General features: G+C 39.3%; 1 protein-coding gene across 1 annotated transcript in view; it reads left to right on the top strand.

Annotated features, from left to right (window-relative positions):
• LOC126259790 (DNA polymerase epsilon catalytic subunit 1) overlaps positions 1–17,295 on the top strand; it is a 331,065-nt gene that overhangs the window by 203,140 nt on the left and 110,630 nt on the right. The window contains exons 24-26 of the mRNA XM_049956798.1: positions 477–643; positions 9,592–9,925; positions 12,050–12,189. Coding sequence (XP_049812755.1) covers positions 477–643; positions 9,592–9,925; positions 12,050–12,189 — 641 coding nt within the window. The remainder of the gene's footprint in view (positions 1–476; positions 644–9,591; positions 9,926–12,049; positions 12,190–17,295) is intronic.

The raw sequence follows: 17,295 nt of genomic DNA on the forward strand, positions 1-17,295 counted from the left end.
AGAGCTTCTGTGTGAATTAATCATTTTAGCCTACTCTGATGGGCAGAGTTGTCAGTTTCGCTCAATGTAGCACACATTCTGTGGAAGGGTTCTTTCTACTCATTGTTTACATTTCCTCACCATTGGATTTTCCTTTACTAAGTAAGTTAGTAACAATTTGTAGTTTCCTAATCTCATGGTTTACAATGACACTTCAATCACACTTTCAAATATTCCATATTATCATAAAGTTGTGATCCAGAAGTCATGTAGGTTTCTTGTAAAAGAAATAAGTGTACAATCCTTCTGTTTAGTGCACTTTAGCCAAACTTTTAATAATGAAACTTTGTGTGATTGGTAAGTTTCTGTGTTGTCTCAGCTGTTAACTGTAGAGACACAATAAATTCACCTAGTTTAGTGTTCCATAAATAAACTTCATTTCTATATGTTTCTAGACCAGTCTTAAGTTAAGCTGAAACACTTTCATGTTACTACAGGATTACCAGAGGGAAATCAGAGGATTCACTTCCTCCTAAGAATGTATCATTTGAAGTCCGTATAGAGACAGATCAACGCCAGGTTTTTCGTCTTATCCAGCGTGCTCTCCAAGACTACAAAGATGAGAAGAAAGGACCCACATTTATTGCTGTTCAATCATTAATAGGTCAGTTGAAAATCAATTTTTAGAAATATTTGTTTTTTCTGTTGTGTTTGGCAAACATTCACAGTAAATCTTTATGAGATCTTTTACCGTTGATTTTACCATTCTTCACCATGGAGGATATTTTACAAGGGATGTTGCTGTTTGTCTTGTTAATGTAAGAATAGTAAATGTCATGACCAGTATTTTTTGTGTTACAGCCATACAATTAAATATGTAAATCATTCATCACTTTTGGTATATTTAAGTTGTTGATGACATACATACCTATACTAATTTGTATTTAATCAAGAGAAAATAGAGCGTTGTTCAGATATAGCATTACAGCTAAATTCAAGCTAAACAAACCACAAATATAGATGTTCACCAGAGGCCCAATGTGAGCCAAGGTTGTTTATTTGTCCATGTTACCCAGTACCTCCATCTGATAAAGTCGTATAATTACAATAGTTTAGATCGTCGCATTACATGCTGTTTTACTTCGTAATGTTACATATCTACAGCAGTTTATATGTGCATGTTACGCCAATGTCTCTGTCCAATAATATTAACTTTTTAGTTTAGATTAGATTAGATTTACTTTCATTCCAATTGATCCATAGTGAGGAGGTCCTCCAGGATGTGGAACATGTCAGAAAAACAACAATACATGACAAATATGTACAACTAAAACAAATAAGCTAATGTACCATTCCACAGGTCCCAAGTGGAATGATCGTCATTTTTTAATGAACACTATATGAAAGAGTAATTTTACAAATACTAATGCACTGAATTTAAAATTAAAAAGTTTTTTTATTTATTTATAAGGTAATAAACATGTAATACAACTGCTATAATACTTATTTACAATGAACACATTACTGCACTGAAATGGCGCAGAAGTTAGATTGCACTTACACACACACACACACACACACACACACACACACACACACACACACATTTACAATGGACACATTACTGCACTGAAATTGTGCAGAAGGTATGTACACACAAATCAGTTGGTTTTACTGTGGAATTCATCAATGGAGTAGAAGGAGTTGGCCACCAATAAATCCTTTAGGCTTCTCTTAAAGTGAATTTCATTGGTTGTTAAGCTTTTTATGGCTGTTGACAAGTGAGCAGAAGGATTAGTTGTGGACAGCTTGGAATAAAGATTTACCAAAACTGAAGAACATGTAGGCTCTTACTCCGACATCATTCAGAAATATACAAATATTTTTTACTCAGTGAATATGGGAATCAAGCATCTTGCAATAACATCTTTATATGAATTTTTCAGTCTATGTGCCACATCAGTAACGCCTTTGTGTGTATTTTTTCAGTCTATGTGCCACACCAGACTGGAACAAAAATTATCATTCATTATTTTGCCGTTTTCTTTAATAACAGAGTCTTCCCATTTTTAACTAATTTTCCACTTTCTCTTTTAATTATTGTCCATATAGATTTAATTTTATTATCGGATTTATTAATTTCTGGCATTATACAGAGGTTTATTGATTTTTTAATCATTTTCCTTAAAATGACGCTTTACATTTCTTGTAATATATAATCTATCTTATTTCTTTGTTTGTCCTGATCATAACACTTTACTTTTCCTTGTACATGATATTTTGATTCCTTCTGTTAGCCCAGGAATTTTTGGATGTGTTTTTAGTGCTATACTTACTTTATTGGGAAAGCAGTTGTTAAAGATAGATAATAATCCATGTGTAAATACATTAAATTGGAATTTAGGGAAAGATGTTTAATGTTCAAATGCCAAAAGCAGTTTGAATGGCATAGAGCAATATGTAAAATAAGAAAAAGGCAACAACTCATCTATAGCAGACTGATTTGCGGAGCACAGAAATACTAGGGTATTTCGGAAAGTAAAGACACACCGTACGCCAGAAACAGAAGAGTTTTGGCGAGCAAGTTGGCAACACTGGTGTTAACCTTGAACTGTTAGCTGTCTCCTCGCGGTCGTTTGGCAGTTGAACGTTGCTTCTGGTTGGAGTAGGTCGTGTTTAAAATGGCTGCGCCGATTCAGAATCCTGCCAAGTGCGAAGTGCGCTCCGTCATACGTTTTCTTCACGCAAAAGGTCAGCGACCAGCGGATATTCACAAAGAATTTGTTTCTGTTCATGGGAACATTATAAATCGGCAAAATGTAACAAAATGGTGTCGTCATTTCTCTGAAGGTAGGACCGATGTTCATGACAAACAAAGAACGGGTCGGCCATCTGTGATCTCTGATGCCCTTCTTTGGAGAACAGAGAAAGCAATTCGTGCAAATAGACGTCTCACATTGAAAGAATTGCATCAGATCATACCAGACGTGTCAATGACAAATCTTAATGACGCTGTGACTGTCGAGTTAGGGTACAGGAAATTGTGTGCGTGCTGGGTTCCAAAACTGTTAACGGAAGAACACAAAAGAAAAGGATGGGCTTTGCACTCGACTTCCTCACGCTATACTGAAGCAGGCGATAAGTTCCTTGATCACATTGTGACAGGTGACGAGACGTGGGCTTATCACCATACACCTGAATCCAAGCAACAATCAATGCAATGGCGCCATTCGAATTCACCAAAAGCCAAGAAATGCAAAATGTCGATTTCAGTGAAGAAAATCATGGCTTCTGTTTTTTGTGACAGACAAGGTATTCTTCTGTTGGAATTTATGCCTCCTGGAACAACAATTAATGCTGCTGCATATTGCCAGACTTTGAAATGTCTTCGAAGGGCAATCCAAAACAAACGCAGGGGAATGCCGACAAGTGGAGTCCGCTTACTTCATGACAACACTCGGCCTCACACAGCTCTTGTAACCAAAGCACCACTCAAACAATTCAAATGGGACGTATTGGACCATCCGCCATACAGCCCGGACCTTGCGCCCACCGACTTCCATGTCTTCCGTTACCTGAAGTCACATCTAGGTGGAAAATCATTCCACGACAATGAAGAAATCATTCCACGACAATGAAGAGATCAAAGATGAAGTTGAAATGGGGTTCCGACAATAGGCGGCAACCTTCTATGACTGTGGGATACAAAAGCTTGTGCACCAACTTAACAAATGTTTGGATAATGGGGGTGATTATGTCGAAAAATAACAAATAATCCAGTTAATAAGATGTAACTGACATTTTCTAAATAAATGTTGTATTTAAGGACTGCGAGCCATTGTATCTTTACTTTTCGAAATGCCCTCGTAGATAATAAGAAACTGCATTCACACGAGCTCTCCTCCTCCTCCTCCTCCTCCTCTCCTGCCCACCATTAGACGAAAAGTACATACATTCATACACACAGACACCAAAATGTACCTGACAACAGAGAAAGGGTGCGGGGGGGGGGGGGGGGGGGGGGGGGGAGAGTGAGAGAGAGAGAATGGGAGAATACCATCATGGAGAGGAGGAAGAGTGGTGGGAGAAGACAGAGCATGGTGTGGCTGGGAAATTAGTGGTGTGGACAGAAGAGAGAAAAGATAGATAGGTGAGGCATTGGAAACAGATTAGTGGAGTTTTAGGCCAAGGTGTAGAAAGAATGCAGGATATGCTGCGTAGTTCAGAGAAACTTGTGGTGGAAGGAAGTATCCTCGTGGACCACATAGTGAAGCAGCTGTTGAAGTCATTTGTGTTGTAGTGTGCAGCATATCTGGCAACGAGATAATCAAATTTGCCATTTGCTGCAGTTTGACAGTGGCTATTTCTTGAAGCAGACAGTTGGTTACTTGTCATGCCAACATAGATTGCTGTACAGTTAGCTGTGTCTTAGCTGATACATAAGATGGCTGTTTTCGCACATGGCCCTGTCTTTTGTAGGGCTGGAAATACCTGTGGCTGGACTGCAGTAGGAGGTAGTAACAGGTCTTGCACCTATGTTGATCACAGGGGAATGATCCATGCAGTACAGGATTGGGCATAGGATTGGAATGGGGTGAGTAAGGGTATTCTGTAGGTTGGGTGGGTGGCAGAACAGTACTTTGGGTGATGTGGATAGGATTTTGGGTACAATATACCTTATCTTGGGCCACAATGAGAGCTAGTCGAAGCCTTCACTATGAAGGATGTGATTGAGCTTTTCAAGGCCAGAGTGATACTGGATGATCAGAGGATTGCTGGATGGTAATTGGTTAACAGGTTTGCAGGTGTCAGAGGAGTAGATGGCATGGGAGATTCATTTATGGATATGCTGGACAGGATACTGTCTGTCAGTAAGGACTCTGGTAAGGTTACCAATGTATTTTGACAACTGCTTTCCCCTGCAAATGTGACGTCCACAGATGGCAAGGCTGTAAAGAATAGCATTTTAGACATGGAACTGGCGAGCGCTGTCAAAGTGGAGTTACTGTTGGTGGTTGGATGTGATAGAGTTGACTGTACCTTGACCACTAGCAACAGCTCCCATAAAATCTACGAAATTAAATGTGACACTGGGGAATGGGGAGAGGGACATAACAATTTTTAATATTGGTTTTGGAGCAGAACTAGGCCAGCCCCTAATGTCCTTGAGAGAAATTGCACATTAATAATTAGAATTGCAAAGGAGAAACTCCTGTAGATGTTGTAAAGATAGTTATATGATAACACACACCAAGAGGATCAAATGGTCATACTCAGCATGATGCTGTCTGCAGAAAATGGAAATTGATCACACGTTTTGAGCTGCATTTGACATGAAGTCCAATGGGAAATGCTGTGTGGCTATGGCCTCCCGTTGGGTAGACCGCTCGCCTGGTGCAAGTCTTTAGAGTTGATGCCACTTTGGCGACTTGCGTGTCGATGTGGATGAAATGATGATGATAAGGACAACACAACACCCAGTCCCTGAGCGGAGAAAATCTCCGAACCAGCCGGGAATCGAACCCGGGCCGTTAGATATGACATTCTGTCGCACTGATCACTTAGCTATGAAGGGCGGGCAATGAAGTCCAATGAATGCTAGCAATTCCTCAATCAGCTGGAACACATACTAAGCCTGTCCCATAATTTCCATGTTAAATGAAGCTCTCACTAGTCTACTTATAATATATATTGACTTAAATTACACAGTTTTGGGGTTGAGGCTAACTGCTGTAGTGTACAGTAAGCACAAGTGCCGCCGCGTCCCCCCCCCCCCCCCCCCCCCCCCCACACACACACACACACACAGATGCGCACATGCGTGCGCCATCCCTCCGTTTTCTTACTATCTTGTGTTGGCTGTTTTTTAGGCTTTTGTACTGTTAGGAAGATAGTCTTAAGTTCTTAACTGAAATAGATCTGATGGGTTGGAGAATGAAGACTGTGTGCCTGGATACATCCCTGTACCTAGTATTATTCCTACTATCTACTTTTAGGGCTTTGTAATTTAAGCTGTGAAATAAATTGATTAGACTAATATCAGTGCACACAAAGACATTTAACACTTAGTGGTCCAAACATGTTAAAATGTGCTCCTGCTCATGACTCTAGGTGTTCTGTGTGTTTAAGCACATCATTGCTTCTCCTTCCACGTGTTCTAGATGTCATAATGTGAACCGTCTTGACATTCCTTGTGTGCTCCAGACGTTTTAAAACTCACTGCCACTCAGGTCCATTTGTCCTCTGAACTTGGTAATGCACAGAGCTGTAGGTGGTCTAGAGAAATTTTATTGGTTCACGTGCTCAAAATAAATTACTAACTATATGAAAATTGATCGCATGTTTTGAGCTACTCACCAGATAGAGGAGTATGAGCCATGAGGTAAATGGTTGGCAGCAGGGGTTATTTAGGGGTGGACAAGTGTATTGCGTAGGTTTGGTGGACGGTGGGATACCACTGTGGTAGGATGGGAAGGATAGTGGGCATGACATTTCTCATTTCAGGGTACGACGAGAAGTAGTCGAAACCTGCGCAGAGAATATAATTATGTTGCTCCAGTCCTGGGTGTACTGAGTTATGAGGGGAATGCTCCTTTGTGGCCGGGAGGTGGAACTTTGGGAGGTGGTGGGAGACTGGAAAGATAAGGCGTGGGAGATTCCCCTCATAGCAGACAAACCCTTTCTTGCAGACCTACCACACTTACCCCACCCTCCAAAATTCCCTCCCATCACCACACGGAATCCAGAACCTAAACAGACCCATAATACAGTCATGAACCATTCCTCCAGAAGCCTTAGCCCCACAGAAATATAAGTCCTTTCCAAAGGCCTCAACTTTTGCCCCACTCCCAAATTCATTCATGCAGGACTTGTTAAAGACCTTCTCTCCTTCTCCCGGTCCCTACAGTGGAATCACGTTTTTCGCCACCAACACTACCAATCAGACTCAACCAAAGACCAATGTTGAACCCTGCCGAACTCATTTCACTCCTCCATCCAACTGAGCTCCACCCCCACTACCGGCCGGCCGCGGTGGTCTAGCGGTTCTGGCGCTGCGGTCCGGAACCGCGGGACTGCTACGGTCGCAGGTTCGAATCCTGCCTCGGGCATGGGTGTGTGTGATGTCCTTAGGTTAGTTAGGTTTAAGTAGTTCTAAGTTCTAGGGGACTTATGACCTAAGATGTTGAGTCCCATAGTGCTCAGAGCCACCCCCACTACCCCCAAGTCACCCCCCCCCCCTTAACTTTTCAGAATTTCTTAACCTCAGACCTTGCCTCACCTTCATTCCCCAAATCGCTCAACCTGCAAACTAACCTTACAACAGCAGAAAGAACCACTCCCCGCACCCCTACCTTCTACATGCTTCGCAAAGTCCATAAACCCAACCACCCAGGACACACCATTGTAGCCAGTTACTGTGGCCCCACTGAGAGAATCTCTGCTCTCGCAGACCAGTACCTTCAACCTATGACCTGGAACCTACCCTCCTGTATAAAAGATACCAACCATTTCCTCCACCGGCTCTCCACAGTTCCTGTCCCTTACGACACAGTGTCCTGCTCATCACTATTGATGCCACCTCCCTTTTCACTAACATCCAAATGCCCATGGCTTAACGCTATTGAACACTACATTTCTCAACGCCCGACAGATTCCATACCAACAACCTCCTTCCTAGTCGCCATTACCAACCAAATCGTCACCCACAATTACTCCTTCGATGGCATTACCTACATACAAATCCGGGGTATGGCTACGGGCACCATGTGGCACCATTCTAAGCTAGCCTATTAATACACCATGAACCCTTCCTAAACACTCAGAATCCTAAACCCCTCACCTGGTTAAGATTCGTTGATGATATCTTTGCAATCTGGATTGAGAGTGAGGACAGCCTATCCACAGTCCTCCAGAACCTTGACCACTTCTCCCTCATTTGCTTCACCTGGTCCTACTCAACCCAACAAGCCACCTTCTTAAATGTTGACCTCAAAGACGGCTGCATCAGTACCTCCATCCATATCAAACCTACTAATCACTAGCAATACCTCCACTTCAACAGCTGCCACCCGTTTCACACCAAGAAGTCTAGTCAACTGTGGCCGTCGCATCTGCAGTGACAGGCGGTCCCTCTCAAAATATATTGAGTATCTCACTGATGCCTTCACAGAGCATAATTATCCTTCCAACCTTGTGTAAAAACATATCTCCCGAGCCTTGTCTTTCCAGTCTCCCACTACCTCCCAAAGTCCCACCGTCTGGCCACAGAGGAGCATTCCCCTTGTAACTCAGTACCACCAAGGACTGGAGCAACTTAATTACATTCTCCGCCAGGATTTCGACTATCTCTCTTTGCGCCCTGAAATGAGAAATGTCGTGCCTACTATCCATCCCACCCCTCCCACAGTGATATTCCACCGCCCACCAAACCTACACAATATACTCATCCATCCCTACATAACCCCTGCTCCCAACCCCTTGCCTCATAGTTCATACCCCTGTAATAGACCTAGATGCAAGACCTGTCCCATACATCCTCCCTCCACCACCTACTCCAGTCTGGTCACAAACATCACCTATCTCATCGAAGACAGGACTACCTGTGAAACCAGTCGTGTGATTTACAAGCTAAGCTGCAACCAATGTGCCACATAACAAGCTGTCTGTCCGCATGAAGGGCCAGCGACAAACTGTGGCCAGAAACAAGTGGACCACTCTTTCGCTGAGCACACTGCCAAACATGACAACCTTCATTTCAATGACTGCTTCACAGCCTGTGCAAAATGGATCCTTCCTACCAACACCAACTTTTCTGAATTGTGCAGGTGGAAACTTACCCTGCAATATATCCTATGTTCCCATAACCCTCCTGGCCTCAACCTTTATTAGTAATTGTTCTCACCCATCCAGCCCCTTCCCTCTTACCATTCCAGCACTACACTGCCCAAATTCCACCATCACACCTAATCTTTTTACTTCTCTCCTTTTCTGCAACCCCCTCCCTCCCCCTCCCCACCTCTCACCTGCCCTCCAGCTAACCTGCAACACTTCCCTGTCCACCACCCCTCCCCTCCCCGCTCCCAACCTCCTCCTTGCCCCCACCCAGTCACCACTCCCATCATGCACTGGTGCTGCTGCTGGCTGCGTGGCCTCAGTTTTTTGATGAAAGTCTTACTGGCCGAAAGCTTTATTGGTGACAGTTTTTTTGTTGTGCCTATCTGCGACTCAGCGTCTTCTCTATATTGTGAGCAGCAACTTTCCTTTTCATAATATTGTTACACTCCATCCTGGTTTTCCATTGTTTAATCTATAATTATTGTTTTGTTTACCATTTTATTCTTTCTTGTTACTAACTGCATAGCAAAGATCGTGAATTATGTGTGTACCTCAGTATCACTTGGTGTCTCACTTGTACTTTAGGCGTAACTTTTTCTTCCGTGTCCTGCTTTTGATCTCTCTCTCTCTCTCTCTCTCTCTCTCTCTCTCTCTCTCTCTCTCTCTGTGTGTGTGTGTGTGTGTGTGTGTGTGTGTGTGTGTGTGTGTGTGTGTGTGTGTGTGTTCGTTCGTCATGTATTTTATCTTCTCTGTTGACAATACTTTTTTATTTTCCAGATCTGCCTACATTGACTTCAAATATGCCAGGATTACAAGAATTCCCATTGATTCCCATTCATGTCAAAGATGTTGAGATTCAGTGGGATTTGAACTGGCAGCGTACAGTTGCAAGAAATGTGGTACGCCACTATCTCAACTCAAATGTTGTACTAAATTTGATGATAGAACAAGCAAGATATTTTCATGCGCCACTTGGGAACATTCCAGCAGATCCACCTCTGTTTGGAGCAGATCTGTTCTATGCAAGACATCTCATTAAGAATAATTTTGTCCTGTGGTGCTCTCCAACTGAAAGACCAGATCTTGGAGGGCGAGAAGTTGATGATAACAGGTTTGCAGCATTTTCTTTCAGCCACTGTCTTAATGTACATTGAAAGCATTTTAAATAATTTGTGTAGTGTAAGTAGGGCTGTAATATTAGAAATAGTACCAACACTTCAAGTAGTAAAACTGATTAAGCTCTTAAAGTAAAGCACTAAAATATTGATGGGTGATTTCAAGAAACTTCTTTAAGCATTCTCCATTCAGCATTAAACAGGGTCTGTGCTGCTAACTTTATATTTGAGAAAACATAATGGCAGTTCAGTATATAGACTGGCGTGTAAACAGCTGAGGGCAGAGTTATGTAGGAAGGGGGAAAAAGTCTCAGTTTAATAAGAATAGAGATCATTAAACTCAAGGAATATGAGATTAAAAAATGATGATTACTAGGATGATGATCATCATGATGATGTTGAAATCACACAAGAAGAAAGAAGGGAAAGTTATTTGATGGAAAATGTGTGCATGTTAAGAGGGAAGAGGTGCATGGTTGGGAAGTTAAACCCAAAGTCTGTGGAGTTACTCATTTGCTTTTGACTCTTGAATAACTTATTGTTTCATGGTTATACATTTCTTTTCCTATTGCCCACACCATTTTATATTTTCTTTTCCTCTGTATTTCTCAATTAAAATAGCTAGTACTTGTCTCACTGCCATCACTGTTTTAAAGCCAACTCAGTATCTCATGACTATCCTTTTTTCTAATTGTTTCTGTAATATTTACCATCTGTGTGTTAAATTTAATGTAAAATAAAATGATGTCACTTTTTGTGCACATACTTTTGAATGTGACAAAGTTTTTTATTTATTTATTTTATTTTTTATTTATTTTTTTAATATAGATTCTTTTAAATTTTCAATACATTCTATGTTTAATATTTGAGAAGGTAGAGGAGTTGTTGCTAACAAACTCCTTAAATAAGGACAATTGGAACAGGGCTGATGCCTATCAGTAATCAAATCCCTAACTTTCAAACAGCTATTTCATCGGGAGTGATACACTCATAGAGAATGTGAATAGAAATTGGTGCCTTACAAATTAGTTATTACTTCAGACTTCGTTTCTCCACAGGGACCATTTGGAATGGAAGACTTCCCCTTAACTTCTGCATCTCTACATATTTCTTATTCGTGTTAACTATGAGGGTTTTTAGAATGATCACAGTTTCTCCCCCACCCCCATCCCTCCTCCGCATATCTTTATTCACCCTCATAAATTTTATAATGCATCTCAAAATAGCCTCCTTATGATGTGATGCAGTTGTCCCAGTGTTTCTGCCAGTTAGTAAAAGCATGCTGGAAAACATTTTTTGAAAGGGCCTTCAGAATCATGTCCACAGGCTTCACCACAACTTCTGATGATGGAAAATGCCTGCCGTGAAAGGTTTTTTTTTCAGGTTATGGAATAGAAAAAAGTAGCACAGGGCTAAATCTGGACTGTACAGACAGTGTGGGAACCATTTCACATTGATTTTTGCGAGATATCCAGTAACAACATTTGCAGTATGTGGCCTTGTATTATCATGATGCCGCATCCAGTCTGTTTCAAGGAAAATTTTCTGTCAACAACGTGTAGATGACACCCAATAACATTTTTAATATTTCAGAAAGCATTAGTAAGGTTATTCATTGATCCTCTCTCTCAATGACAGCAGCGGTGTTGATGTTTGCATCTGTAAGAGCAGTAACTGGAGTACCAGGTCCATGTTACTCTGAAATTTGATTCTCTCTCCTCCTAAAATTAATTAAACCACCATCAAGCTGTGCGGAACACTGTCTGTAGGCCTCCTGTAACATCAAAGAGGCCTCAGCTGAAGATTCCCTGAGACGAAAGCAGAATTTCAAAGCCCCATTGCGCACCACCTCCATTGCTGCGGTAGGTGATACTGAACACTTCTCAGCTTGCCACATCTCACAAGCTAGCACCAAGAGTGCCAACAGGAAACTAGTACAGTGTGTTTGCTACACATGAAGCTAACAGACTACCATGAGATTAAATTCTACCCTGAGAAATAATAACTGTAAAAAAATTATATAAAATCAAACAGTATTAATTTTCTATTTATTGCTTTGAATTAAATTAATGATTATTTAATGTTTCACACATGCATAAAAACAAATCTGTTTTCAACAGGCTGCTGACTGAGTTTGAAGAAAGCTCAAGTATTGTTCATAATAACCCAGGCTGCTATTCAACATTCTGCATTGATCTTGACATCGATGGATTGGCAGTAAACACACTTCTGCAGTCAAGTCATGTTCATGACATTGAAGGTTAGTCTAATAAACAAGCTATGACTGGTAGTAATTTAAAGACTGTTAAAATGCTTTCATCTATCATCAACAAGGAGGTATGCAGTAGCAGTAGGAGTGTGTTATAGTTCTGTTTCTGTTTTAGAAGAGCTCATGGACTATGGTGCAATCCAAACTACAACTGACAAGCATGTGTTCAGTTTGCTGAAATTAATTTGGGTCATTTGTTAGACTGATTGTGAGTGTTTTGTATAATCTTCCTTATAGTCCACTCCAGAATTTTTGGAAAATTTGGCACTATACGATCCAATAAGCCAAACAGCAGACACATCAGATACAAATGTGCACATGTGATGAAGTCAGAACACCTAAAGGATATTTAAACACTGAAGATTCTTTCACCAAATGCTTGACTGGTTGCAAAGAGAAGCTCACAGTTGGTGAAAGGACCATTAGTGTCTAAACATCCTTTTAGTGTCCTTATGTTATCACCCATGCACTGTTGTGTCTGATACGTCTGCTGTATTTGTGTAGCATTACAGGTCCCCCAGAATGCAGTGGACATAGCAATGTACATAACATTTGCTTGGACACTGGTATCTGAAAGCCTCATGAAAAATGCCTCAACATTGCACATTTTTCTGTTAATACATTGTTCTCACTGTTTATGTGCTGTATAAGCACATCCTAGGATTGATTTTTGGCATTAAAAAGGCCTATTGAACTATTGCGAAGTAAATCGTAATGGCCAGCTTCACAGTAAGACTTCTGTGGAAAGTTAACAGTTTCCCTAAGATCCTTCCTTGCCGAGTCATTATCCTATACTAAATGGTAGACATTCTCTCAAGCAGTTTTGTAGAAGAGAATGGTGTCCCTCAGTGAACTGATATAAATGTCACCCTCTTTACTGTGGGAATAAACAGCATAATGTGTGATGTAAATACCAGTGGAATATTCTGCAGTTGTCGATGGTTTTGTATTTATTAGCATCACCTGTGCTCGAAATTAGACCAATTGTGTTTATAAAGTAATAAAACATAATTGGAATTTATTTGTGGTTTTTACCTGAACACTATGCAGATTTTTAGGTCTTACTTGGAAGCTATGAGGATAGGAGTAAGACAGGACAATGAGGAAGCATAAGAGAATGAAAGACACAAATGAAGCAAATAACTGCTTTATTCTACAATTTAATTACACAAAACCTCAGTGCAAACAATATTTTTAATAAATATTCCTTCGTCATTCTGTAAATGCCCTTGCTCGTTCTGTTCACAAATATAAAATTTCAAACCATCGAAAGGTCAAACTCTGTTTGTTGCAACTTATAACTGACCGTGAGTAAAGACTGGTTGTCTCAATAAAATCCCAATTGTTTCTAATATTTGTGCTTCTAACTTATTAATGGTAATATCAAATGCTGAAATAATCGGGAATTGTGCTCTTTGAAACTGCTGGATAGATAAAGTAGTACTTGAATATGCACACCTGGAATCAAAATTCACTTATTTTGTGTTATTTGAGTTAAAACTTGGTAATGAACATCATTAAAAAACATTTGACAGACATTCTGGTCTCATTAACTAATCCTTCTTTCGTATTTATATTTTTACTGAAATCCAATAATTTTTTTATTGTAATTTATGTGGTGATTAGCCATTTTCAGACAGAGGATTCAAAAATTCTACTGGATAGTAATTATTAATTTTGTATCCATTATCACAAATTATTTTATCATTGCTTCACCTGGCATAGTGTTAAGTATGTTGTTATTAATTGTAGTGTGAACTTCATTTTCTGGTGCTAGAGTAACTGAATTTAATACGGATTGTGATAAAATGTTTTCTGCAATATTGCTAGAAATATCATTAACAATATAATTTTGATCACCAACCTATGGCTGTGGTATTTCAATAATAGTCACCAAGATGTGAAACTTTTTCTTGCTTGCCATTACCAATTTGGTTTGAAAAATCCGAAAACTCTACTTCATGATGCAAAATGATTTTGGTTAAAGTAACATGGTAAAACTTTCTAAACTTGTTCCAATTTGTAATTGAAGTTGCACATGATCCATATTGAACAACTGGTAAAATTTGTCAAAAATCATCACTTAAAACAACAGTTTTACCTCCAAATGTTAGTTTATTACGGCCATCTGTACAAAGATCTCCAAATAATCTGCCTACAAGTTACAATACTTGAAGTGGACACATTGAAACTTAATCTCTAGGAATCAATGATCGTTAATTAATGTGTTGACCGTTTTTACTTTTCTATGTTATAACGGGCACAGAATTTTCTAATACTGGAATGGGCAATTTAAATACATTGTGCAAGGTTCTATCTCCTATTAGGAGAGATGAAGCTATGCCGCTGAAGACAGTTGCAATGAAATGAAGATTAAACAAATTTAATTTATGTATAATTGCAGTTTGTGTCAATGTTTTACCACATCCTGTATGAGCAGTCAAGCAAAACACATTAGACCCAGTGTCATGGTACTGAATTTTACAAATAAAATGGCCAAATATACTACACTGCTCAGTTAGCTCTTTCGTAAAGTTCACTAAATTCTAACTCTTCTTGGATTGGATTTAGAATATCTTCTTCAAGAAATACTGGCATTCAAATTATGACCATTTAAAATATCACCAATTTCTAATAGTACTCTGTTGTAAGAAATTTCTTCATTGTATTTCCTTAAGAAATCTTCATGAAGAAATATTCTTAATTCTTCTTCCTTCCCATATGTTAGCATTGTGTACTTCTATACTTGTGCTATCATACCCTATATACCGTATTTACTCGAATCTAAGCCGCACTTTTTTTCCGGTTTTTGTAATCCAAAAAACCGCCTGCGGCTTAGAATCGAGTGCAAAGTAAGCGGAAGTTCTGAAAAATGTTGGTAGGTGACGCCACAACTAACTTCTGCCGTCGAATATATGTAGCGCTACACAGGCATGCTTTGCAGGCACAAAGATAAATACTGGCGCCAAAACTTCTGCGTCAGTAAAAGAAGGTGGAAGACAAGCTTTTTTTTCCACCTCGAGTTTTGACCACTGCATTTTCATACATTATCCAACGAAGTAAATACAAATTCCATATTGTTCATCTTCGAATGTCGCAGCATTTCAATGTACTACGAAAATCCAACTGGCAAGACTGGGATGTTTGTCAATATAGCCAACTCTACGTTCTGAATTTTTTCCTACCTGTGAGAAGAGATGGTTGCTAATAGGAACTTTTATGAATTGTGAATCACATGCAGTATTCTCTTCACTGTAAGTAAAATACGAATATAAACATTTTACCATGTATTCTTTCGTGTTTGCTGCTATCTCATTTAAATCCTGTCTGCTAATAAACTACGAAACTAGAGTGAGACAACAGCAAACGCGGAAGAATATACATATCATGTCATGTTTATATTCGTATTATTGTTATGCCTAATAGTGATACAGTCAGAAATGAAGCACGGCAATTAACTAGATTTTTAAATCTAAGATGACTCTAATTTCTGTGCAGAATGTAATGTACTAAAGAGGCGTCTGCAAAGATTTTCAAATGGAGAAATATTTTCGTTAAACTCTCGTTCAGAACATCTTCTATCATACGCACTCTATTATTTGGTTCTTGTTGATCATTATCAAAGAAAGCAGCAGTGTAAGTAACAACAAATAGCAGTCTCTTGCCATTGTTTCGTTTATGAGACAATTCCTCTTTATATATATATATATATATATATATATATATATATATATATATATATATATATATATATATAATTGTAAGCGGCAGTCACATAGCAATGGCTACTTGGTAAAGCTTAAATGCTAAGCTTACGACTTGAACCAAACTACTGTAACTGTATCATCATTTATTCGACCTAAATTGTGTCTCACTTTGTTTCGATTTGGAAGTGTGGCCTAAAACTTTTCTCTCCCTTGAATTTCGAGTCTCAAATTTCAGGTGCGGCTTAGATTTGGGAAATTTTTTTTTCCTTGATTGCGAGTCTCATTTTTCAGGTGTGGCTTAGATTCGAGTGCGGCTTAGATTCGAGTAAATACGGTATACATATTTTTAAATGTATTTAACACTTTCAACTGTAGTGCAAAATTCAACATTCACATTTAGCAAGTATAGATTGTATGGTATATTGTAACGATTGTCAAGTTTTTGTCATTGAATATTAATGCTAACATCATAATCATGCCATCTATACAATTGATATCAATTAACTGATTGTCAAGGGATTTTACAGAAATCATTAGGAGACCGTTTTGTGCATTTGCCATCTCTCATACTCGTAGAATTTTGATTAAATGCACCATATGATCCAGGCATTATATGTTTTGCAACACATTCATATAGTTTACATTGTGTTTGAATTTCTGAAATTTGTGCACATGTTGTTGTGATCTTCAATCCAAAGACTGGCGTGATGCAGCTCTCTGTGCTACTCTATCCTGTGCAAGCCTCTTCATCTCTGAATAACTACTGCAACCTACATCCTTCGGAATGTGCTTAGTGTATTCATCTCTTAGTCTCCATCTATGATTTTTACCCTCCACACTTCCCTCCAATACTAAAGTGTTGCCTCATAATGTGTCCTACCAACCAATCCCTTCTTCTAGTGAAGTTCTGTTCAGCACCTCCTCATTGATTACCTTGTGTACCCATCTAACCTTCAGCATTGTTCTGTAGCACCACATTTCAAAAGCTTTTGTTCTCTTCTTGTCTAAACTGTTCATCGTTCATGTTTTTTCATCTCCAGATATGGATACACTCCATACAAATATTTTCAGAAGAGACTTCCTAACACTTAAGTCTGTATTTGATGTTAACAGATTTCTCTTATTCAGAAATGCTTTTCTTTCCATTGCCAGTCTGTGTTTTATATTCTCTCTGCTGTGACAATCATCAGTTATTTTGCAGCTAAAATAGCAAAACTCGTCTACTATTTTTGTGTGCCATTTCCTAATCTAATTTCCTCACTATCAGCTGATACAATTCAACTACATTCCATTATCCTCACTTTGCTTTTGTTGATGATACCCTCCCGACAAGGCACTGCCCATTCTGTTCAACTGTTCTTCCAAGTCCTTTGCTGTCTCTGACAGAATT

Source organism: Schistocerca nitens, chromosome 5 (assembly GCF_023898315.1).
Source record: "Schistocerca nitens isolate TAMUIC-IGC-003100 chromosome 5, iqSchNite1.1, whole genome shotgun sequence".
Lineage (NCBI taxonomy): Eukaryota > Metazoa > Arthropoda > Insecta > Orthoptera > Acrididae > Schistocerca > Schistocerca nitens.